The sequence below is a fragment of the Labrus bergylta genome, chromosome 15 (assembly GCF_963930695.1).
Source record: "Labrus bergylta chromosome 15, fLabBer1.1, whole genome shotgun sequence".
NCBI lineage: Eukaryota > Metazoa > Chordata > Actinopteri > Labriformes > Labridae > Labrus > Labrus bergylta.
In genome coordinates this window covers 20960005-20979124 of record NC_089209.1, presented here as the reverse complement: position 1 = coordinate 20979124, position 19120 = coordinate 20960005, and the positions used below count along the sequence as shown (strand labels likewise).

The following is a 19120-nucleotide window of genomic DNA, read 5'->3' as shown; positions in this document are numbered from 1 at the left end:
AATGGTAAATCACAAGTATAAACTCCGCACATAGGTAACTACTTTTAAAAATAAGTGTTTGCAAGAAAAAACACATTTACAACAACATAACCAACGATTGAGATGAAATGGATCGTAAAACTGTTTGAAAAATCCATCATAATTCCTGATCATATCTTTCCGAGACTGAGGTGACAGTTGATGGTCAGTCCAAGTCACAAAACATTTACGGTAGTCATAATTTAAACATTCTGTCCGATGAATGTACCCACACACTTGTACGGTTCATCCACACACTCCTCCCTGCTTGAAGCTGCTTTCCTCTGCTGCTCCAAGATAATGAACCCCGCCAGCTCTTATCTGTTTATATAGATTCCCCAATCTGGTCCAGCAGTGCAGCAGCCAGACATGAGAGCCAACGCCTCATCTGTAATCTGTCATGTTGAAAAGAAGTCAAACTCACTAGTGATCGGCCTAATGAGGGGAATCATTAACAGTAAAGGGTATATTAGGTTTCAGTTACCTCCTGGTAGCCTCCTTCCTTTTCTTTAGAAGCAATAATTCATGAAATTTGACGACAGTGTTTAGCTGCATGAGGAGTTAAGGATAACCATAGGGCTACAGGCGGTGTCCTGAGAGTTTGCTTTATGTTAAAATTAATAGATCAGCTCCAAAGAATGATTTTAAACGAGTGGAAATATCTTAACAAAATACAGAATGTTGATATGTATACACATCTGGATAACAGTCTGAGGATAGGAGAGGGAATCACAGGGTAAATTATGATTTGATGCGATGCATGGTCCTCGATAATGATAATATCATGATACAGAGACTATGATAACTGATATATTGCCAGACAATCATATAATGAAAAGCATTGTGAGGTGTGAACAGAAGACCCGTGAGGTGTGAACAGAAGAGCGGTGAAGTGCAGACAGCAGCAGCTTCACCTCCTGCAAAATGATCAACTACTATTTAATTGTCTGTAAGTTTTTATTATGTTGAGTTATTATGTGTAGGATGGCAAAATGTAAGTTTTTAAGCTGTTGCCAGTTGATTTAAATACATTGATAGCTAGCAGAGCTGTAAGCTAGCAGCATGACTAAGCACGTTTGTGTTAGCAAACTGTCGTTTCGCCTGTGCCTTGTTTTCTGTCTTCTTTCTTTCTAATGTACTATGCAACTTGAGCCTTGTTGCAGTTTTTACTAAAGAAAGGAAAGCTACACCTTGTGATAACTGAAGGGATTACATTTGTTAGCTAATTGCTACATCATGTGGGAAACCATGTGTTGGATTACTTCCCTGGGTTTTTTCTCTCTTCTCTCACTTTTGACCTGTTTCGTGTCCTCTTTTTTTCTAGCTCTACTGGCTCAGTTGAGTTCTCACCATGTAATTGCAAAATGTTGGTGTGTGAACCTAGCCTGGGACATTTGTCAATTGTTGTCCTCTCCTCAATATATCTCATCTCCCTTTTCTTAAAGGTGTTCTACACAGTGCTTATCTCTATGAAAACATCTTGCTGGTTCTTCCCAGGTGCTGGTAGTCTACAAATCTCCACCATGTGCTTCACTCTATAAGTTTGCATCTTTGCCATTTTCTAAGCAGGAGGGGAAACAAACAAAACTGTAACCAAAGACACACAGTCACAGATTTACTCGCTGTCTGTAAAAGGCATGCAAACCATGTAGTCGTGCGTTTAAATTACCAGTGGCAGACACTTGGGTTCCTTACTTGTGCTACTGAGAAAATAGTGGCATTTCTTTCACTTCAACCCCACAGACAGCACTTTGAACTCCCAGCCTACTTGTTCAGTTTTTCAACAGTTTCACCTCCTTTTTGTCTGCTGCTGTGCGGAGCTGCTTTGATGGTTCAGCAAAAAGTAAAGAGAGCGAGAGGCACAGAGGCATGTTTTATCCTCCCACACAGTCACACGCTCTGCCGTGCGGTTGTAAAACTCCCTGAGACGGGGACCTCTGCACAGCAGCACGCCGTCGCTGTTCTTTGAGCTGTCGGAGCAACAACTTGGGAAATTCGGTTTGCTTGGATCTGGTATTGAGTGACAGCTTGAAAAAGTTGCTTGACACCTGTGCAGTGACAATGTTGTTTGCAGAGACTCGGGACTGAATAGGTCCAAAAAAAATCCTGCTGTGTGCTTTCCATGTCTGTTGATCATGCGTAAACATCATGCCACAAGGGTGCACTTGAAGAAACACTTGCACTTTTTTGTTGACTTTGTTCACAGCTGTTTTTGTGTGCATGAATTTACTGTTTGTTATGCTTTCTGGCTTTTTATTTTATTTTTACTCGTATAGCTGGATTGGAATTGTGGATTTTGCACTCTGTTCATGATTTATTGAGGTTCCAGGATGCCTCCCTATGAAAGATGTGCACAATCCTTTATGTAAAGTTTGGTCATCATGGGACAGAGAGGCAATTATTTAATTAAGCAAGGCAGATTTTGAGTTTCTGTATTCCATATTAGTTGCACTGTATTACACTCATTTTTCAAATACTTGATTCTCATAGGCCAGCTAGCTTAAGAATAACAAATAGTTTCTATAAACAGCGGACAATTGCTGGGGACCTGACTCTAATCTTTGACTTTAGAGGACCGACTGTCTTCATATAAATCAGCTGAAAGAATTCTTGGCAATTTGAGGTTGGTCTGTTTACTGTGGGAAAAGGAGAAAGAAGACCTAGTAAAAGCAGTGCTCAGGAAGTGAACTGGCACCTCTCCAGTTACTAGCCCAATTTCAAGATTTGTTCTGCACTTGAACCCTCCGGGTCCCAACCCAAGTCCCTATAGACTGAGCTACTGCTGCCCCCAAGAAGAAAGCGTTAGATTCAGGTGACACAACTGTAGCGTTACAGACTGTGGAGATGCTAAGAAACTAACTAGCATCTCTTTTTTTCTAACTAACTAATCCTAAATTCAAACTGTTTCATTGATAAAGAAGATTCAAGAGAATGTTAAGATTCACTCAGTATTTGTATTAGTGGATCATTCTAACCCTGTGTTCAGACGAACCAGTCCCCCAATATATTGATATTCAGTAAAGACTTTGAACCTGGCTCAACTTTTGTCATTGTACTGCAGTGAGCACTTTGTAACATGAACGGAGTATTCCTTTGTTCAACCTGACAGATAAAAGAATGAAGAGCATGACAAGTTTCCAAGGCACATTGTTCTGGTACCTGAAGCAGCACACCCACAGCTGTTTTTCTTCTCTCTTTGAAAGTCTGTAAATGCACTCCTAGTCTTATGTGAGCAATTAGTAAACAATGAAAGAAAGCCACCATTATTGGCCAAACCTGACAAAGAGCCTTTTTTCTTTCCCTGTTTTAGATTCAACCCCTCTTTTAGTTTGTGGTGCTGCATGCCCAGTGGTCCTTTGTTGCAAATTCACAGTCATTCCCCATTATTTACCCAGATTTCTTCATTTCAACCATAGACTGTACAAAACATGGACGTATAGTCTCAATGAAGTCACCAATTGGTTACTAAAGGCGGATTTTAAAGCTCAGTGATGAGGGTCGCCATATTGAAAATGCTGTCTCAACCTAAATTTCAGCCAAGCTTGTAACAAACAGAGACGAGGAGCTGAGCCAGGCCTGAAGCGTCCTTGCAAACAGCTCCAACGCACCTGCTTGCAGTCATATCAGTCACACCTCTATTTGTGCAAAACTCTTTCCCTTCATAAAACCAAATGGATGTGTTATTAAAAATAATTCACCTTATAAAGTGTCTGTGAATAATGACATGAGCTTTTCAGACCACAGTTGTTTTTTACAGGTTTATTTCTGCTGTCAAAACATGTATTTTAACCTTCCAGGGTTTTTGCAGACAGCCACAAGTGGACACTCTTCGCATTGGCTTTATTTTTTTAATACCAGAAGTTGCTGCTTGGTTTCAACAGTGTCACTCTCTGAAAGAATAGGAAATAATGACCTGCTGCTCAATGCTGCAGTAGTTAAAGTGCAATCCTAATGGCCTCTGAACAGACAGAGACCTGATTGGCTGCATTGTGTGACTGTTTGTTGACTTTTAGGTAGTGGCAACCACATGTTTATCTCTTCATGTGAACAGAGCTGGTAATGATGCATAGAATACTTGATTAACCTTTGGCGTATGTTCGATACATGGAGCTGACATATATGTCAACAGTGAATTATTGCTAAGGTGTGCTTTCAGCAGATTGCCATCTAGTTATCTGACTGTTTATCTGTGTATCCTAGTGTTCTTTTGTCTTAAGAGTGTTTATGGTGTGTGTATGTGTCTGTGTGCGTCAGCAGTCATTAGGAGTTGGCAGACAGTCAGTTTGTATTGCTGATGCTGACAAGCTTGTCTGGGAAGGATGGAACATACTCCCTGAGCTCATTTTTATGACACACACATAAAACTTCCGCGTGCGAGTGTGTGCGCACACACCAGTGTGTGTACTGTCACAGGCAGTTTAACAAACATGCAAGTCAATTTAAGTTGGCAGAGGCACTTCTTCACAAAAGTTAAGGGTTTGACAAGAGGCTGTTTTTCTCATTTTCATCCTGTTGTTTGTCCATCCATATTTCGATCACTTTTTTTTCTTTTTACTTTTGATAGCACCTTCTGTCTCACCTCTTATAAATCTTTTGGGGTATTTTAAGACAAAGAACTGTACACTCTGAGATCCTCTACTAGAAAATCTCTTAAGATTTGCACTTCTTATTGTGGATTTGTTTAAGGAGTTGAAGTAAGAACTGAATTTTGACTACGCATGCTAACAAAGACTCCAATCTGTATGAATCTCTGTTCTGTTTCTAACAGGCCATCTCCCAGAAACCTGGATTAGTGAAAGACCCTCACCGCTGGCTGGCTGAGACAAAGGTACAGTATGATGAGAACATGCTGTAGTGCTGGGATTTGTCTACATAATTCACTATATAAATGAGAAAACCCGAGATAAGCATATCACACTTTATCCTGAACATCATGCTCACTCACTGGCCAACAATGTATAGAAGATGAATGAATCACTATTTTTAATACTGTACCCGGTATCACAATCATCATCATTGTTGTCAACTTTGAATTATACGTGAGATCATTTAGGGGTGACCCTCAATACACAAAAGGAAAGAATATGTAAACGCAACAACAGATATTAGAAACAGAACAGACAATAAGTGGCCATAAATAAGATTATAAAACTCTTCTCATATTTAAAGTAATAATAAAGGGTATGGCTTTTTCCAGATATACGCTGATATTTCTAGATGTATTCACCAGTCAAATAGCATTTCATTTGAGTATCATTATATTACACTAGCAGTTCTCTCTCAGGCTGTCACCAGCGGAGTGTGCTGTATAGATTATAACGAGCATTATCACTCTGACCATCTTGTCTTCATTGTATATATTTCCACAAGTGTTTGATAACTGCATTTGAGGAATCAACACACTAAATGTGTTTATCTATATCTATCAATCTTTAAAGATCGAAGATAGATCTAAGAAAGTTATCGACCGATACATCAAGATTGGATTTTTTCTCTGGATGTAAAAACTTTGACCAATGTCATGATACGAGGAACCAATTTGATGAACCAATCAGGCCTCCCTGTCTCCCTGCTCGTTCTCTACCTCTTACGTGCACTAGTCAACACTAAAAGCGCGTCACAGATGAAGGAGTTTATACTGTGAGTTTGTGTGAAGTGAAATAGACACTTTTTTTTAAACATGTATTATGATCAAGTTTAGTGTTTACTTGTCGCTGAATGACACAATGTCGTTTCTACACAATGTGGTGCAGAGGGAAGGGGCTGGGTGTAGACGGAGCACTGAGGGAATGCTACTTTCAAAATCATGCTAGTTTTTTTGAAAAATGACCAACCCTGCCTTTAAATATGAATCAACGAGTTTTTAATGCAAACTTAAAACGATTGTGCGATGGGTGCCATGTTGTATTGTTGCTTGTTTGAACACAGTGGCTGATGACCTCTCAGAAAGGAGCACTAACTACTGAATAAATCCCTTTGTACATCTAAGCACTGATGTGTGAGAGCCAGCAGTGTTCATCATGAGGTTCAGGGATTTGCAGTAAAATGTCTTTTCATAATGGTCATAAGGGAAAGGGCTATTTTAGATCTGACTACATCATTTCACATGTTGTCATTCATGTAAGCCAGCATCATGGAGGTTGTGATGCTCCAGTGAGGCTCTTTAATTGATGGGACTTTGTGAAGCTGTTTTCTCTTAATGCGTTCTCGTGTCTTATTTCCTCTTCAACAATAATGGTTCTTTCTTCTATCACAGACACATCAGCACCCATTTAGTATAGTAATGATGTTTTGTGTAAAAGAAACATGTGATTATAGCTGTGGCGATGATCCATGATACTGTGTTAAACTGTGTTTGCACAGTTCCTGGTGTTTATCAGCCTAATATATATCTGCTGTCATAACTGCATTCAGAGCACAAAGCATTCCCAGGAATAAAACACGAGAGAACAAGAGCAATAATTAGCTCCCATGTAAGCAGTTTGTTGGTAAATTCGAGATGATGTACAGACTTAAGGAGCACGTTTAACTCCCATTTAGTCAATCATTTTAATGACTTTTACAAGCCTTTGAATACAACACTGTAAGCATATTTACATTACTGGTTTAATTAACACTGTTCTCCACACTTCTTAAGTTGTGTTGCTGTATTTGTCTTTTTCTAAACTTAAGCTTCATACCACGGACAAGGTCAGAGTCCCCAAATACTCATTTTAAAAAAAGTAATGGTGAGAATATTTTATGTTCAAAAGGATTTAAAGAGGATTTTAACTTGCAGTTTCAGCCGTACTAGAGGAGAAAGCCCAGCAGAGGAATTCAGATGTAAATTGTTTCATGCAATGATTTCCCTTTAAAAAGGAAATTCCATTATGATTTTCTTGTACCAGATAGTTTTTAGTATATATTCAAAATCCTGTTTGATCCCTCCGCACCTTTAAGCATCCAGATATTAGTGATGTGTAGTTTGTGAATGATTCGTTCAAAACGAACGAATCATCTGGGTGAACGAACTGAACTGAATCACTTACTGAAAAGAGTCATTCATTTCTCAACTTCTCTCCTCTCTCCCGTCTCGTGTCTCTCTCACCAGACCGTAAGAGTCGCTCAAATCCCGCCCTCCCTCTCTCTTTCATGTCAGTGATACGTACTGACTGAACCAACAGGACGGAGTCGGTTGGTAGCTCTGTGTCGCTAAAGCCCGCCCCTACTTCTCCCTCTCGTCTCGAAAATTGAGGAAGTAGCAAATATATTATTTAACATTTAGGTGTCGCGAAAATGTTTCTGCTTTTTATAGCTGCTGTCAGTTTGCAACGGCTTTTATATCCAACTTAATTTCACTCAGCTGACTGTTTTAACATCTACTAACAATCGTGTTTCAGTCAGTACAGTGTGTGTGTGACTGAAGCTGGTGACTCGCAGTCTCGCTCTCACGTTCAGTCAGTGTTTCATTCCCTGAACGAACTGAGAGGAAGAGCGGAGCTCTCGTTCACTGAACGGGTCACTCTTCCTCTTCTTGTACTGAACGTATTGAACAGAACGGTCGGGGAAAATATATGTAATTGTTTTAGCAGCTTTCAGTTTGCAAACTGTAGCTTTATCCAACTAAATTCTCAGCTCATTGGTTTATTATTCACCACCGGCTGTTCTCAGTACGATCGCGAGCAGAACTAAACGTTCAGCCATGTTTTAGCTTATTAAATTCTGATTCACAGACAGAGCTGCAGAGAAGTACTGAACGATTCAGTGAACGAATCTTTTGAACAAATCACTTTACTGAACTGATTCTACTGATTAAGTACTCTGAAAAGAACTGCTTTTCCCATCACTACCAGATATGAGAGAAACCAGATTGGAGTGCATTGCTGTATGTACGGTTAGAAATGTCAAAGAAACTAGTCTGAACTTAAAAGTATCATGATAGGATTTGAGGCCTTCGTCTTTAAAACCCACAAAGTTGATCGCCCTGCATACTTCCCTAAAATTGGAATAAAACCTTTTCTATTCAAAGTGGCACAACCCAGGCTGAGTGAGCTGGACAAACAGGGATACCACACAGTTTTATTTATTTTCATTTATTGAAAACTAAGTTAAAACATCCTAATAGAAGAATCTGCAGTCTGTAAATCAGTGGTGACCGCAATGGTGAATGTGTGTGGTGTTGTGGAGGCAAAACAAAGACCATGAACTAAAGAGAGAGAGAGAGAGAGAACAACCAACAAAGCAACACAACCACTGCCAAAAACTACTAAACCCTAAACTACCGTAACTAACAATTTAGCATTGATTGTGATTTAATCTACTCAACCAGACAAAGCTACGCTGGCTGTGTGAGGAGGTGCGCGAGTGCAACACCAGAGAACAGCGCCAAAGGAAGCAGCATCAGCAGACCAGGGATCAGTTCAAGGCCCTGAGGCAGAGCCGGGACTCGGAGCAGGCGGCTCTCCAGCTGCGCCTGGACCAACAGGAGAAGCTGCTGCACTCCCTCAGCACTGAAAAGAGAGGTACAATAACCCTGTTTGATTAGAGAAAGACCTTTCATCCTTATTTTACCCACACCGAGGAAGCAAGTGGGAAGGCAGCGTAGGATTTGTGGGTAAGGATGTGTGTGGTGTTTTCCGCTTAAACAACTGTGCTGATGTCATCAAAGGAGGCCAGTTAGTCACATTCCCGCTCCATAATAAATGCTATAGCACAGAATCATGTGAGACTAATCAGACTGTGTGATCTTTATGAGGCAGCTAGTAATACCTGATATGAAAACACATCGGACAAGAAATCCTTCTGTTGAATTGACCATGTTAAAATCAGTGTGAACGTAAATCACAGTCGCTGACAGTTGCTCTTTAAAGTAATTTAAATGTATTCACAGAGTTGTTAAGAGCAAGAACTAGCACAATGACTTAATATCGGTGTGAGTGTTCTTTGTCCAGTTTGTGCCTGAGTATCGGAGTCATTTTCTTATAGACCGTACGCTGTCTGGTAATGGTTACATATATTTAAGTAAGTCTTAATGTGGGTGATATTTAAGACTTCTTTAGAAAATGGACTTATTTTACTGTCTCAGGTCCCTTTCTTAACAGTGTCTCCTAATGCGCTGTAACCGCCGGAGGCAGAACAACTTGTTTTGAGCTCATCTCTTGAACAATACAAGAAAATGAGCCTAATTTGTGTTCCATTAACGGAGAGATAAGAGGGTGTAAAGAAGCAGTGAGACAAAAGAGGGAGAGAAGGGAGACATGGAAATGTAAGACCCCTATACACAAAGGAAGTTATCTAACTGTAGTGATACATTGTTTTATTTTGACCTGATCATTTTAGAGCCAGAGCGCCCAGACAGAGCCTCTGTTAGACACTTATCTTGTGTAATGCTACAATGTATTTACAGATATAAATGTAATAACTTTAACAATTCATTGCAAATATGAATAATGTGAATAATGTAGTTGCCTACCGAACCAAACAGAATCTGGTTTTGAGTTGTTGTTTTTCTTTTTTCCTAGAGTCCCTGTATTTTTTATTTATTCATCATTGTTTAAATATTTATTATGGGGGCTTGTTGTGCCTTTATTGGAGAGATAGGACAGTGGATAGAGTCAAAAATCAGGGAGATATAGAGAGAGTGGAATGACATGCGGGAAAGGAGCCACAAGTTGGATTTGAACCGCAAAACTTACCACTAGGCCTGTACCCCCAGCAGTCCCTGTTTTGTGAGAGATTTCATTTCATGTGTAGTTACTTAGTACCGGTACTCTCTACTGCCTCTCTCTAAACTGCATGTGTAGATATCAGTATGTCTATTTGGATGTGAATCAGTGAAGAGAACAGCAGTGGACTGCTAGCCTAAAAGATAACAACCTGAAATTATGTTTTTTAAAGAATTTCAATCATGTGTATTAGTCACTGTGATCAGATGTTTGTTTAAATGAAAAAGTGGTATTAGTATGATACTGTGATTATGTGACTGTGAAACCGATGTGTTATGGAAGTGAGGGTCTTTATGTTATTAGTAATACTGAGCCATCTTCAAAGCCTTCTTATATGGTCCAGCAGTTATTTTAAAACACACACTCATCTAAAATCAACACATGAACATTCATTATTGGAAGAATATTACATCGTGACCATTTTTCATTATGATACATTAAAATGAAACGTTTCTTTAAGACTTTCCTTTTTTCTTATACTCATCACTGTTCTATTCAAAGTTTGATCACAGTTTTCTTTGCTCAGTTTAAAGCCAAAGAGAATATAATAATGTAGGTAGGTACTGTGGCATTAAGCCAACAAAACTCTAATGCTCAATCAATTCTTTCCTCTAAATGAATAAACCTCATTACACAAACAATCAGTGATTGGAACAGTTTGTTGTTCCTATGAACAATAAACACAATCAGAGTTTGTCTTTTCTTTAACTGTTTCTATACAAATAACCAACAAGCAGCAAACTGTTTGAACGGGTCCAACATGTGACAAACATTCCTCACATGATTAATACACTTCTCCGGTGTGCTGGTGTTACTTTGTAGTTGATTTAGCTCCTGGGCACCATCTACTTCACTAGCACGTCATTATCTCATAATAATACAGATGTACAGTGCAGGCTTTGTAAACACGCTCTGTCACTATAACTCTGCTGATAAGAAATCATTTGGTGCTGCTGTAGCTTCACCTTTAAACTCTCTTATGTGGGGTTGTGGGTTTTGGTATCGATCTATCTTTGGTAAAAAAAAAGATATTCATGCACCTTAAAATCCACTGTATAAGGGGAACTTTTTCATATGAAATGGGTTGGGAACTGGAGGGTCACTCAATGAGGACCAAATATGGAAAGTTGTCTGGTAGCTGGAGAGGTGCCACTTTACTTGCTTAGCACTGCTGATATGCCCTTGAGCAAGGCTCCCAACGCCGCCACTCCCCCCCCATTAGCTCAGGAGCGCTCACTGTGGGCATCCCCGTCATTCTGACATCTCTCTATTAGTGCATGTCCATGTCCTGTTTGTGCATGTGTGTGTATTTCAGCCTGTGTTTTAATTTCCCCTCTCAGGATTAATGATATATGATATCATCAGGTTTATCAGGTTTTTCCATATTCATATCAGGTTTGAATATGGAACTCTGATTAAATGCTTTTCTTTCAGAGCTGTTAGTGAGGAGTCGCAGGAAGGAGGAAGACATGAGAAGCCTTCAGGTAAGCATTTCAAGTCTTTACTCATCTTTGTCTCATCACTTGGGTCTGTAAATCTGCTGCATAAATAGTTGATTTAAAAAAAAAATCCAGACACCCTTATTTTAACTTTTTTAGCCTTTAAGTTATTTCTGCTTGTTTGCATATCTGTTGTTTGTTTTTGTTGGAGCTGGCCTTCAGTCATCGAAGTTCTGTGATGCACTGTAACAAACAGCAGCACACGGTCGCCGGCCTGACACACTCCTTGCAGCCTTGCTTGGACAAGTAGCTAATTACTGCAGACACGAGGCCTTGGAGTTTAAAAGCCACCGGAGGCCTTGTTACTGTCTTTCTGTACCGCAGCATCTACACTTGGCAGGCCACCAACTCACCTTGTCTGGATTGGACTGGCCCCCAGCGCCTCTCTGGCCTTTTACTCGCCATTAAAAAGCGAAACGCACACTCTGGCTCACACACTAGAACGTCGGCGAATCATTTGTTCTTTCCCAACGTGTGCTTGTACCTCTGAACGTGCGTGTGTTTGTGTTGGATACCAGGGTCCCATCTGTGGCTGCATGACAGCACCTGCCAGAGCTCCTGTGCAATTAATCAGCCCTCTCAGACCCAGTCGAGCTTTTAATTATGAACGATGAGGAGAGAGAGAAAGACGGAGTGAGGGATGTATACAAGTGAAGAATAAAAACGGTTGGGAGGATGGGCTGAAGAAAAAGAAAGTACTCTTGTTACAAATCAGCAGCAATACATTACAGTCGGAGAGGGGGAGGCATCTGTTTTGGTGAGGAGAGCAGGTGTTTGTTTGAGTGGCAGATAAGAGGCATAGCATCACTTATGCATCGTTAGAGAGGGAACATCAGTCAGGAGCTGGATGAGACGTGAAAGCAGTTTGTCTTTGTGTATGTGTGTGTGTGGGAGTGTAAGTGTTGGTGTGTGTGATAAGAAGCCTGTTGTGTGCTATAGACTCTCCCTAGCCTCTGCATTCCCCTCCCTTGTTACATATTTGAAAAGCTCTGTCACTGCTCTCCCACACACACCGGTTTTTTGTCATCTAATCTAAAAGCAGTTACTTGAACTCACCTGCTGCATCATTTTCATTCAACCTTTTTTTGTTATTGATATCTTTAAGTTCACATATTATGCACAACACACTTTATCAGGTTTGTCTAACAATAATATGTGTCCCTAGTATTTGTCCTAGTTTTTGAAAAGTCCATCCTCTCAGTCTTTTGCCTGCTCCACTTATCGGAGAATGTGTGCTCAAACAGGCCATTTGGAGATTTTCCCTTTGTGACATCACAAAGGGCAGTAACCCCTTCCCCCTGGTGGGTGACACTCCCACAACTAGGTGTTTCTTCTGCCCTCTGAGTCTGCCTTCTCACTGTAAAAAAATGTTTCATGGTGCAAGAAAGCCCGAGCATTCCCGTCCTGTGGGGTGTTGTTGTACACAGCTCATTTACATTTAAAGCTACAGGCACAGAAACAGTCTGTTCTGAACAGAGCTGAAATAGAGGGGTTTATTGGCATGCTGAAATACAAGATCAGAGTGGATTTATAAAAAAACTTCACAGACATGTCTTGGGGTGCTCTGAGACTTATTTAAACTTGTGACCTGTAATATACATTCTATGCATATAAAGTAATATTGCTGTTTGTGTCTTTGCAGGATCGTGTTTTGGATCTGGAGTCGGTAAGGTTTTATTTCTTTGATAAGAGTAATTACTCGAGGTAAATAAGTCATGTATTTATATTCAGGTTTAAAAGGCCAAGAATTTTAAAGTGCCCTGCAGTTGTTAAATGATTAGAAACCATGTTGACTCTCAGCATGATTTGATGCAGGCGTGTAGGCAGGTTCACCTCAGGCTATGTTTATTTAGCAACCCATAGAGGCCAACACAGGGTTAGAAATGATTACTTTAGTCAAGGCTCACAGCTCTGTTAAATCATCATACGTCTTGCTGATGGGGTTAATAGCCAAGCTGTACTGACAATACATTATTGACCTCACCATCCAAACAGTTAACATTCAGCTTTGAGATGTCAGGCTGAAATTACTGAGCACTACTGAAAGGTTATATTGACCCAAGCCCCTTTTTCACGCTCTTGAAAAGCATTGAATAAATGAAGCCTTCTAATGCGTGCTGTGCATCCATCACAATTATGCGGCATGCTTGTCCACATCAACCTTCAATTATCTGCTGTGATAAAAGAAGAGGAAATACCTCGGACCACTTTCAGGTCAGATATTTTCTGCTTTGTGCAACAACACAGCTGCAGACTGCATCGACCCACCCCTCCTCTCAGCCTGGGTGGTGGCGATCAAACACACAGTCTTACTTGTGTGTCAGCGTGCTCTTCAGTGTGGCAATCAGTGTGACGCTTCATAACAACCAGTTCTTGTGATGCCTAAATGCTTGGTATGAATGGGCATGGTAAATCTGTTGAAACACACAGTGGAGGGATGAATCGATTGGAGAGCAACCAAAGTAGCTACTGAATCACAGATAAGACTGACATCATCATTTCATTTTCAAATCATCGGGCACTATGACATCATGTTTGGTCACATCTGGGCTTTAGCATAGCAGTTTTCATTCACACTACATCTTTCATTAATAGTTTAAAATGTTTGTTACAATTCAAAGATAGGGACATATTGGGAACAGACAGATGTTTTGCTATTTAAAAGAAATGCTCCACTTATCAGTGTTTCAGTTTCCAGGGGATAAAGGTGGATACTTTAGATTTAAAATATGATTCTCATGATGGACCCGGTCTTTCTCTATATATATTTTCAGTCTATCGCTCCTGTAGTTACTGTCCTATGAAGCAAACATGCCACAATGATCATATAGGATTCCAGTATCACATACTGGGCTGTAGGCTACAGTGTATCTTTCACCTGCTGCTGAGGGTTGCAGCTCTAATAAGCATACCTTCCTAACAGTTCAATGAAATGTCCAAATCCTCATACAACATTCTCATGATCCCTGCAGCACAGTAATCTTCTCCACAGTTAATCCATGTCTTCAGTATATTCCAATTAGTCTGCAATTCATCACCTAATCATTGTGGTGAAGCCTCAGAGCTGACAGGAGACACAAGTGTGTTTTTAAAGACTAAACTTTTAACTTTGTTGGTTCGTTCATAGTTTTCTGTTTAATTACTTAAACTAACAGCACAACATGAGCATCCTCATGCACAACAAAAACAAAACAGACATACATGAAATACATTCAAACTAATATGTAAGTCTCTTTGTATTTTACTGAATTAAGCAGCCAAATAAATGTTGTTGTTTTTTTTTTAAACTAGATGATAGGGATGTTAGGGATAAACTATACAGTCAGCCCACGGTTCAATACGTACTTCCATTTTTAAATCACGGTTTTCAGCCCAGGTTGTTGGAGGGTTTTTCTTGTTTGTTTGATTGTTTTTGAATCAATATATACACATTTCTGGTCTATAGTCTCAGCCTGTCCTAACCCCAGGATTCTATTGTTTCCTATTGGAGTGTTCTAACTGCCCGCGAGCAACACAACACGCTGTGTTTACCCTGACGCCCTGTGCTGTTAGGACACGGAGTCAGTCTCAGTGAATTGAAGGCAGCATTTAAGTAGTGCCATGTAAATGTACAAATAGGAAGACATTTCGGATTTAGCATTACTAAGTAGTAGTACATTTTCATGGACACAGAAACAGGTTGTAAAGCGTGGATATTTCTTTGTGTGTGGTACCTTCGTTTCAAACGCTGCTTCTCCGTTCGCTCTCACGCCCTCTGCTTTCTTGCTGGTGGCTGTGTGACAGGCTGCTAACATTACAGCCTGCTTTAGTCTGTTTCTGTAAACTTTTATCTGTAAATGCTTCTAAGCTTTATTTTAAGGGACATTACATTTGATATGCACTTTTAAATTTCACTGCCTGTACTGTCAAATTGGAAGACATTAATAATACATGGCTGAACTCTTAGTGGTAACTTATCACCTTTGTTTTTCTGGATTCTACATCCTCCATTATCTCAGCGAAAACAAAGGCATCACTAGGCGCCTCAGAGCAGTTAAAGTCCCACAGACAGCTGATACAGCTGTGAGCCGTCATTAGTAATCAGCTCTTAAGTCGACCCTTGACTGAGACAGATGTCTCATTTCACTGACTGTACGTTTCATTGACTGTTCCTAACTCTCTCCTCTGCCTTTTATCTTTTCCTCGCTCTTTAGTGAGAAGTGTTCAAAAACATAGTAAAGACCCAAGAGGGAAAGGGCGAGACAATTAAGGGAACTGAGATTCAGCCCCAGTATTTATTTTGGGATTTATGTGGTTTCTTCATCGTCATGCTTTCTTCTCTTCCACAGTCCATTGTAATGAATGATTTGTGGATCTTAACTTGATTTGTATGTTTGTTTTTTAAAGAAACAGAAGACATTTCAAATGAAACTCATGATCTAAAACCACATCCATGGTCTTTGTGCTTTGGGCGACCACTTCCTGCTAGTCTTTCTTACACAATATTTTACTATTTTACAATTTTCAGATTATTCTGTTGTTGTTTTTTTTAACACAACACCCTTTATGGTAAAGATTTATCAGTTAACTCTCTGGACAGTTTGTCATGTTTGTTCTGTAAGGAAGTTTAAGCTCCACTTGGAGAAGAAGTCCTAAAATGAAAGTCAGAAATAACAATAAGAGAATAATCTCTGTGAAGAAGAAAACAAAACTAACCTTGTGTATCTTTGTGGTTTCCAGAACACAAGAGTAGCCCTGGATCACTTGGAGTCACTTCCAGAGAAACCATGTCTGATGGAGAACTTCAAAGATTTGGAGGTGGGTTTATTAAAGACCTTATAAATGAGAAAATACATTAATGACTAAATACAGGGGTTAAGATGTCCTCGGATTAACCCTTCATTACCACCTGGTGGTGCAGCAAAGCTCAAAAAGCATCTAGAATAGTTGTTCTCAACTGGATAGCCTCAGGATCCACCACCATCACCTTAAAAAGAAATTGCGACCTAAATGTCTGATATTTGTCAATCTAAATGGTAGTTTGAATCTCAGACGGTACAAAACATCTGACAGAACAAAGAGAAAGAGCAAAACAAACAAACAAGAGAGCACTTTTTAGACCTTTTGACACAATTCTTTTCCCCAGGCAGACATTTGTGACCCTTTGAATACGGCTTCACGACCCACTTTTGAGTCCCGACCCACCACTTCGGAACAACTGATCCAGAAAACCACCAGACAATACGATGACATTGGCATGTCGATACAGCCGTACTGTATATATACTGTATATATTGGTAGGTCAATATGATCAGGCCATTGTGTGTCTATCAGGATAATATCACATCTTGGTACAGGATTTTCAATATGCAGTGATGTCAGAATGTATTTCACAGAACATGTGGTGCAGAATATAATGCTTGGGTTGATTTAGAAAGTTTCATCACATAGTTATGGAGAAACACTGTTCTGTGTGCAGCACATGACGTTAATGCATCTCAGCTGAGCAGACAGTGGTCAGGGCTAACCTTTGATCACAATGTATGATAATGTTGATCATCTTTTAGTGTGATTAAGAAAGCAGCCTTTCTAGTCCTTTGAACTGTCATATCTTTACACAGTCCACTGTAAAAAATACACAATATTGTCTCCTGTATTGGTTAGTATGGTAATGTTTCTCCTCAAATGTTATCCATCATCTCTACTTGTGATAGCACAGGTCAGTGTTCCAGCCATGCATTATCAGAACTATCCAATAAATCAATGCTATTTCACTTTTGTTGTTCTCTCTCTTAAATGTGACTATTAATGGTTAAGTCAGAGATCATTGAGTGTTCTATTTTGTTAGAAATGATAACACAGCATTCATTTTGTGTCTTCAGGAGTCACAGCGACAGAGGGAGATCGTTGAGGAGCGCCACACCAAATACAGAGAGATCGTGTGGGACCTTCAGCACCAGCTGGACGAGTCCAAAAGAAGAATCCAGGACTACAGAGTACGACACACAAAGACAGACAGATGCAGTGCTCGAGAAAAAAATGGCTTTATAGTGCTGTGCAGAGGCCTGTACGCCCAAACAGCAACCCACACTTTTTCTATTTCAGTCACTAATTGCGCTGCTTTGTTCAAACAGTCGTCGTTTGGATCAGGGTAGCCTGACTTTGAGAGCCATTTAGGAGTCTAGCTCGCCCACACCGCTGCCAATGTGTGCAGAGCTCCTAATTTGCAACTTGTATGAATAAATGAATAATTTCACATGATGGTAATGCATCATGGATGGACAGAGTGGATTAAGTGCAAGCAACGACACTCAAACAAAACCTGAATTTTACCACTCACTGTTAATTGCTACAGTCTCCTTCTGTGTTATAAAGCAGCCGAGGGAGCCATACACACATCATTGTTGACAGCTGATTGCCATCTGCAGTTTGCGACCTCCCCTAAACAGCAATACAGTCACTTTTTAAATGGTTTTAATCTGCCAGATTACCCCGTTGGTTTGCCAAATGACTCCCATGTTGAGCGATAAGTGGTGATTGCATTAATTTAATAGCTGCTGCCCACCCGGGGTTTGTTTAAGAGAAAGACTGGATGCAGTGTCTTTACAAGACTTCCATCTTGATCAGAGCCAGCAAAGCCAAAACAACAACAAACAGCTCTTACACTAAATGTTCTTGTGGCTCTACGCTTAAGACACCACTTCTTGGAGCTCTGTTCAGACACAAATATAATTTGGGTCAGTGCTCATCCTGACTTCATGTCACCTGTAATGTTTATGATAAAGGAGATCTGTTTTATGTGTCTATGAGACTTCAGACGACAGTAGAGACTTGGCGACTCCTGCAACAGAATCAGAAAATATGAAGAGACCTGTTCACACTGGGATACTTTGGCTTTAATGTTTACAGACAAATAAATGTCTGTAGAAGAAACTTTTATCAAACAAGTGCATACAGTTCATAGAGGAACTCAAATCACTCACTGCCCAAACAGAATGCTGTGGCACTCAGTAGAGCACTTAGGATGTCCAAGCAACCAAATCTGTCTGACAACTCTCATTTAAAGTGTTTCGAATATGATTTTGTGTAGTTGGTGTGTGCTCTAAAAAATGCATTACCATATGTGTGTTCACACACCTGCTGGTGCTGCTATTTTACCTGAAAAACATGTAGCCATTTTAGGGAAATGGCTATTTTGATGAGACTTTTCTCTCAGTTGGCCTGATGCTGGGATGGACATTTTCTTTCATCTCCTGTTTCAACATTCATTTTGTTGATGTTTCAACACATCATGAGTAGAGTTCTATCAGGCAGCTTAACATGGTGACTGTCGATGGCACTTAATGAGTGTAGTGTAGCAGAGGCTGTTTGTTACTTTGCCCTGAATCATGGATGCACCACCATGAGAAGTCATGAAGGAGCGACACAGCCAGTCAAATTGCCAAGGAAATCAAATTAGCGCACACGTTTTGTTTTTTTAATTGCAATTTTCCATATTTGACATCAGCGATCACACAAGTCAGGATAAGGATATATTGCTGAATGGATATTTTGTCCATTCCCTATTCATCATACATGTATAGCATGATAAGATCTGCTAGTTACCACAAAACACAAAGTACAGCTGCGACTCATCTTAGTGACCTTTGTTTTGAAAGTCAAAGCCAAAGCAAGGTGACAATGAAAATGATAGATTCATGATGGAGAACCAATGAATGAATGGCTGAATGGCCGACCCCCCCCCCCCCCCCCCCAACAGTTAAGATACTTCACTAGAAAACTAAAGATGACTTGTCCTACAATGTTCTCACTTTTTTATTTTGATGTATACTGACACCAACCTTAAGCTTCACTCACTATTTCAAAAGCTCTCAAACAATAACTTTTTCTCAGCAGGCATGACATCTCCACATTGATGCT

General features: G+C 40.0%; 1 protein-coding gene across 4 annotated transcripts in view; it reads left to right on the top strand.

Annotated features, from left to right (window-relative positions):
- Window positions 1–19120, top strand: part of LOC109983648 (centrosomal protein of 128 kDa) — a 45296-nt gene that overhangs the window by 23242 nt on the left and 2934 nt on the right. For all 4 annotated transcript variants that reach the window (XM_029277244.2, XM_029277243.2, XM_029277242.2 and 1 more), the window contains 6 exons: window positions 4787–4846; window positions 8327–8519; window positions 11157–11206; window positions 12864–12887; window positions 15941–16018; window positions 17083–17196. In XM_029277244.2, coding sequence (XP_029133077.2) covers window positions 4787–4846; window positions 8327–8519; window positions 11157–11206; window positions 12864–12887; window positions 15941–16018; window positions 17083–17196 — 519 coding nt within the window. The remainder of the gene's footprint in view (window positions 1–4786; window positions 4847–8326; window positions 8520–11156; window positions 11207–12863; window positions 12888–15940; window positions 16019–17082; window positions 17197–19120) is intronic.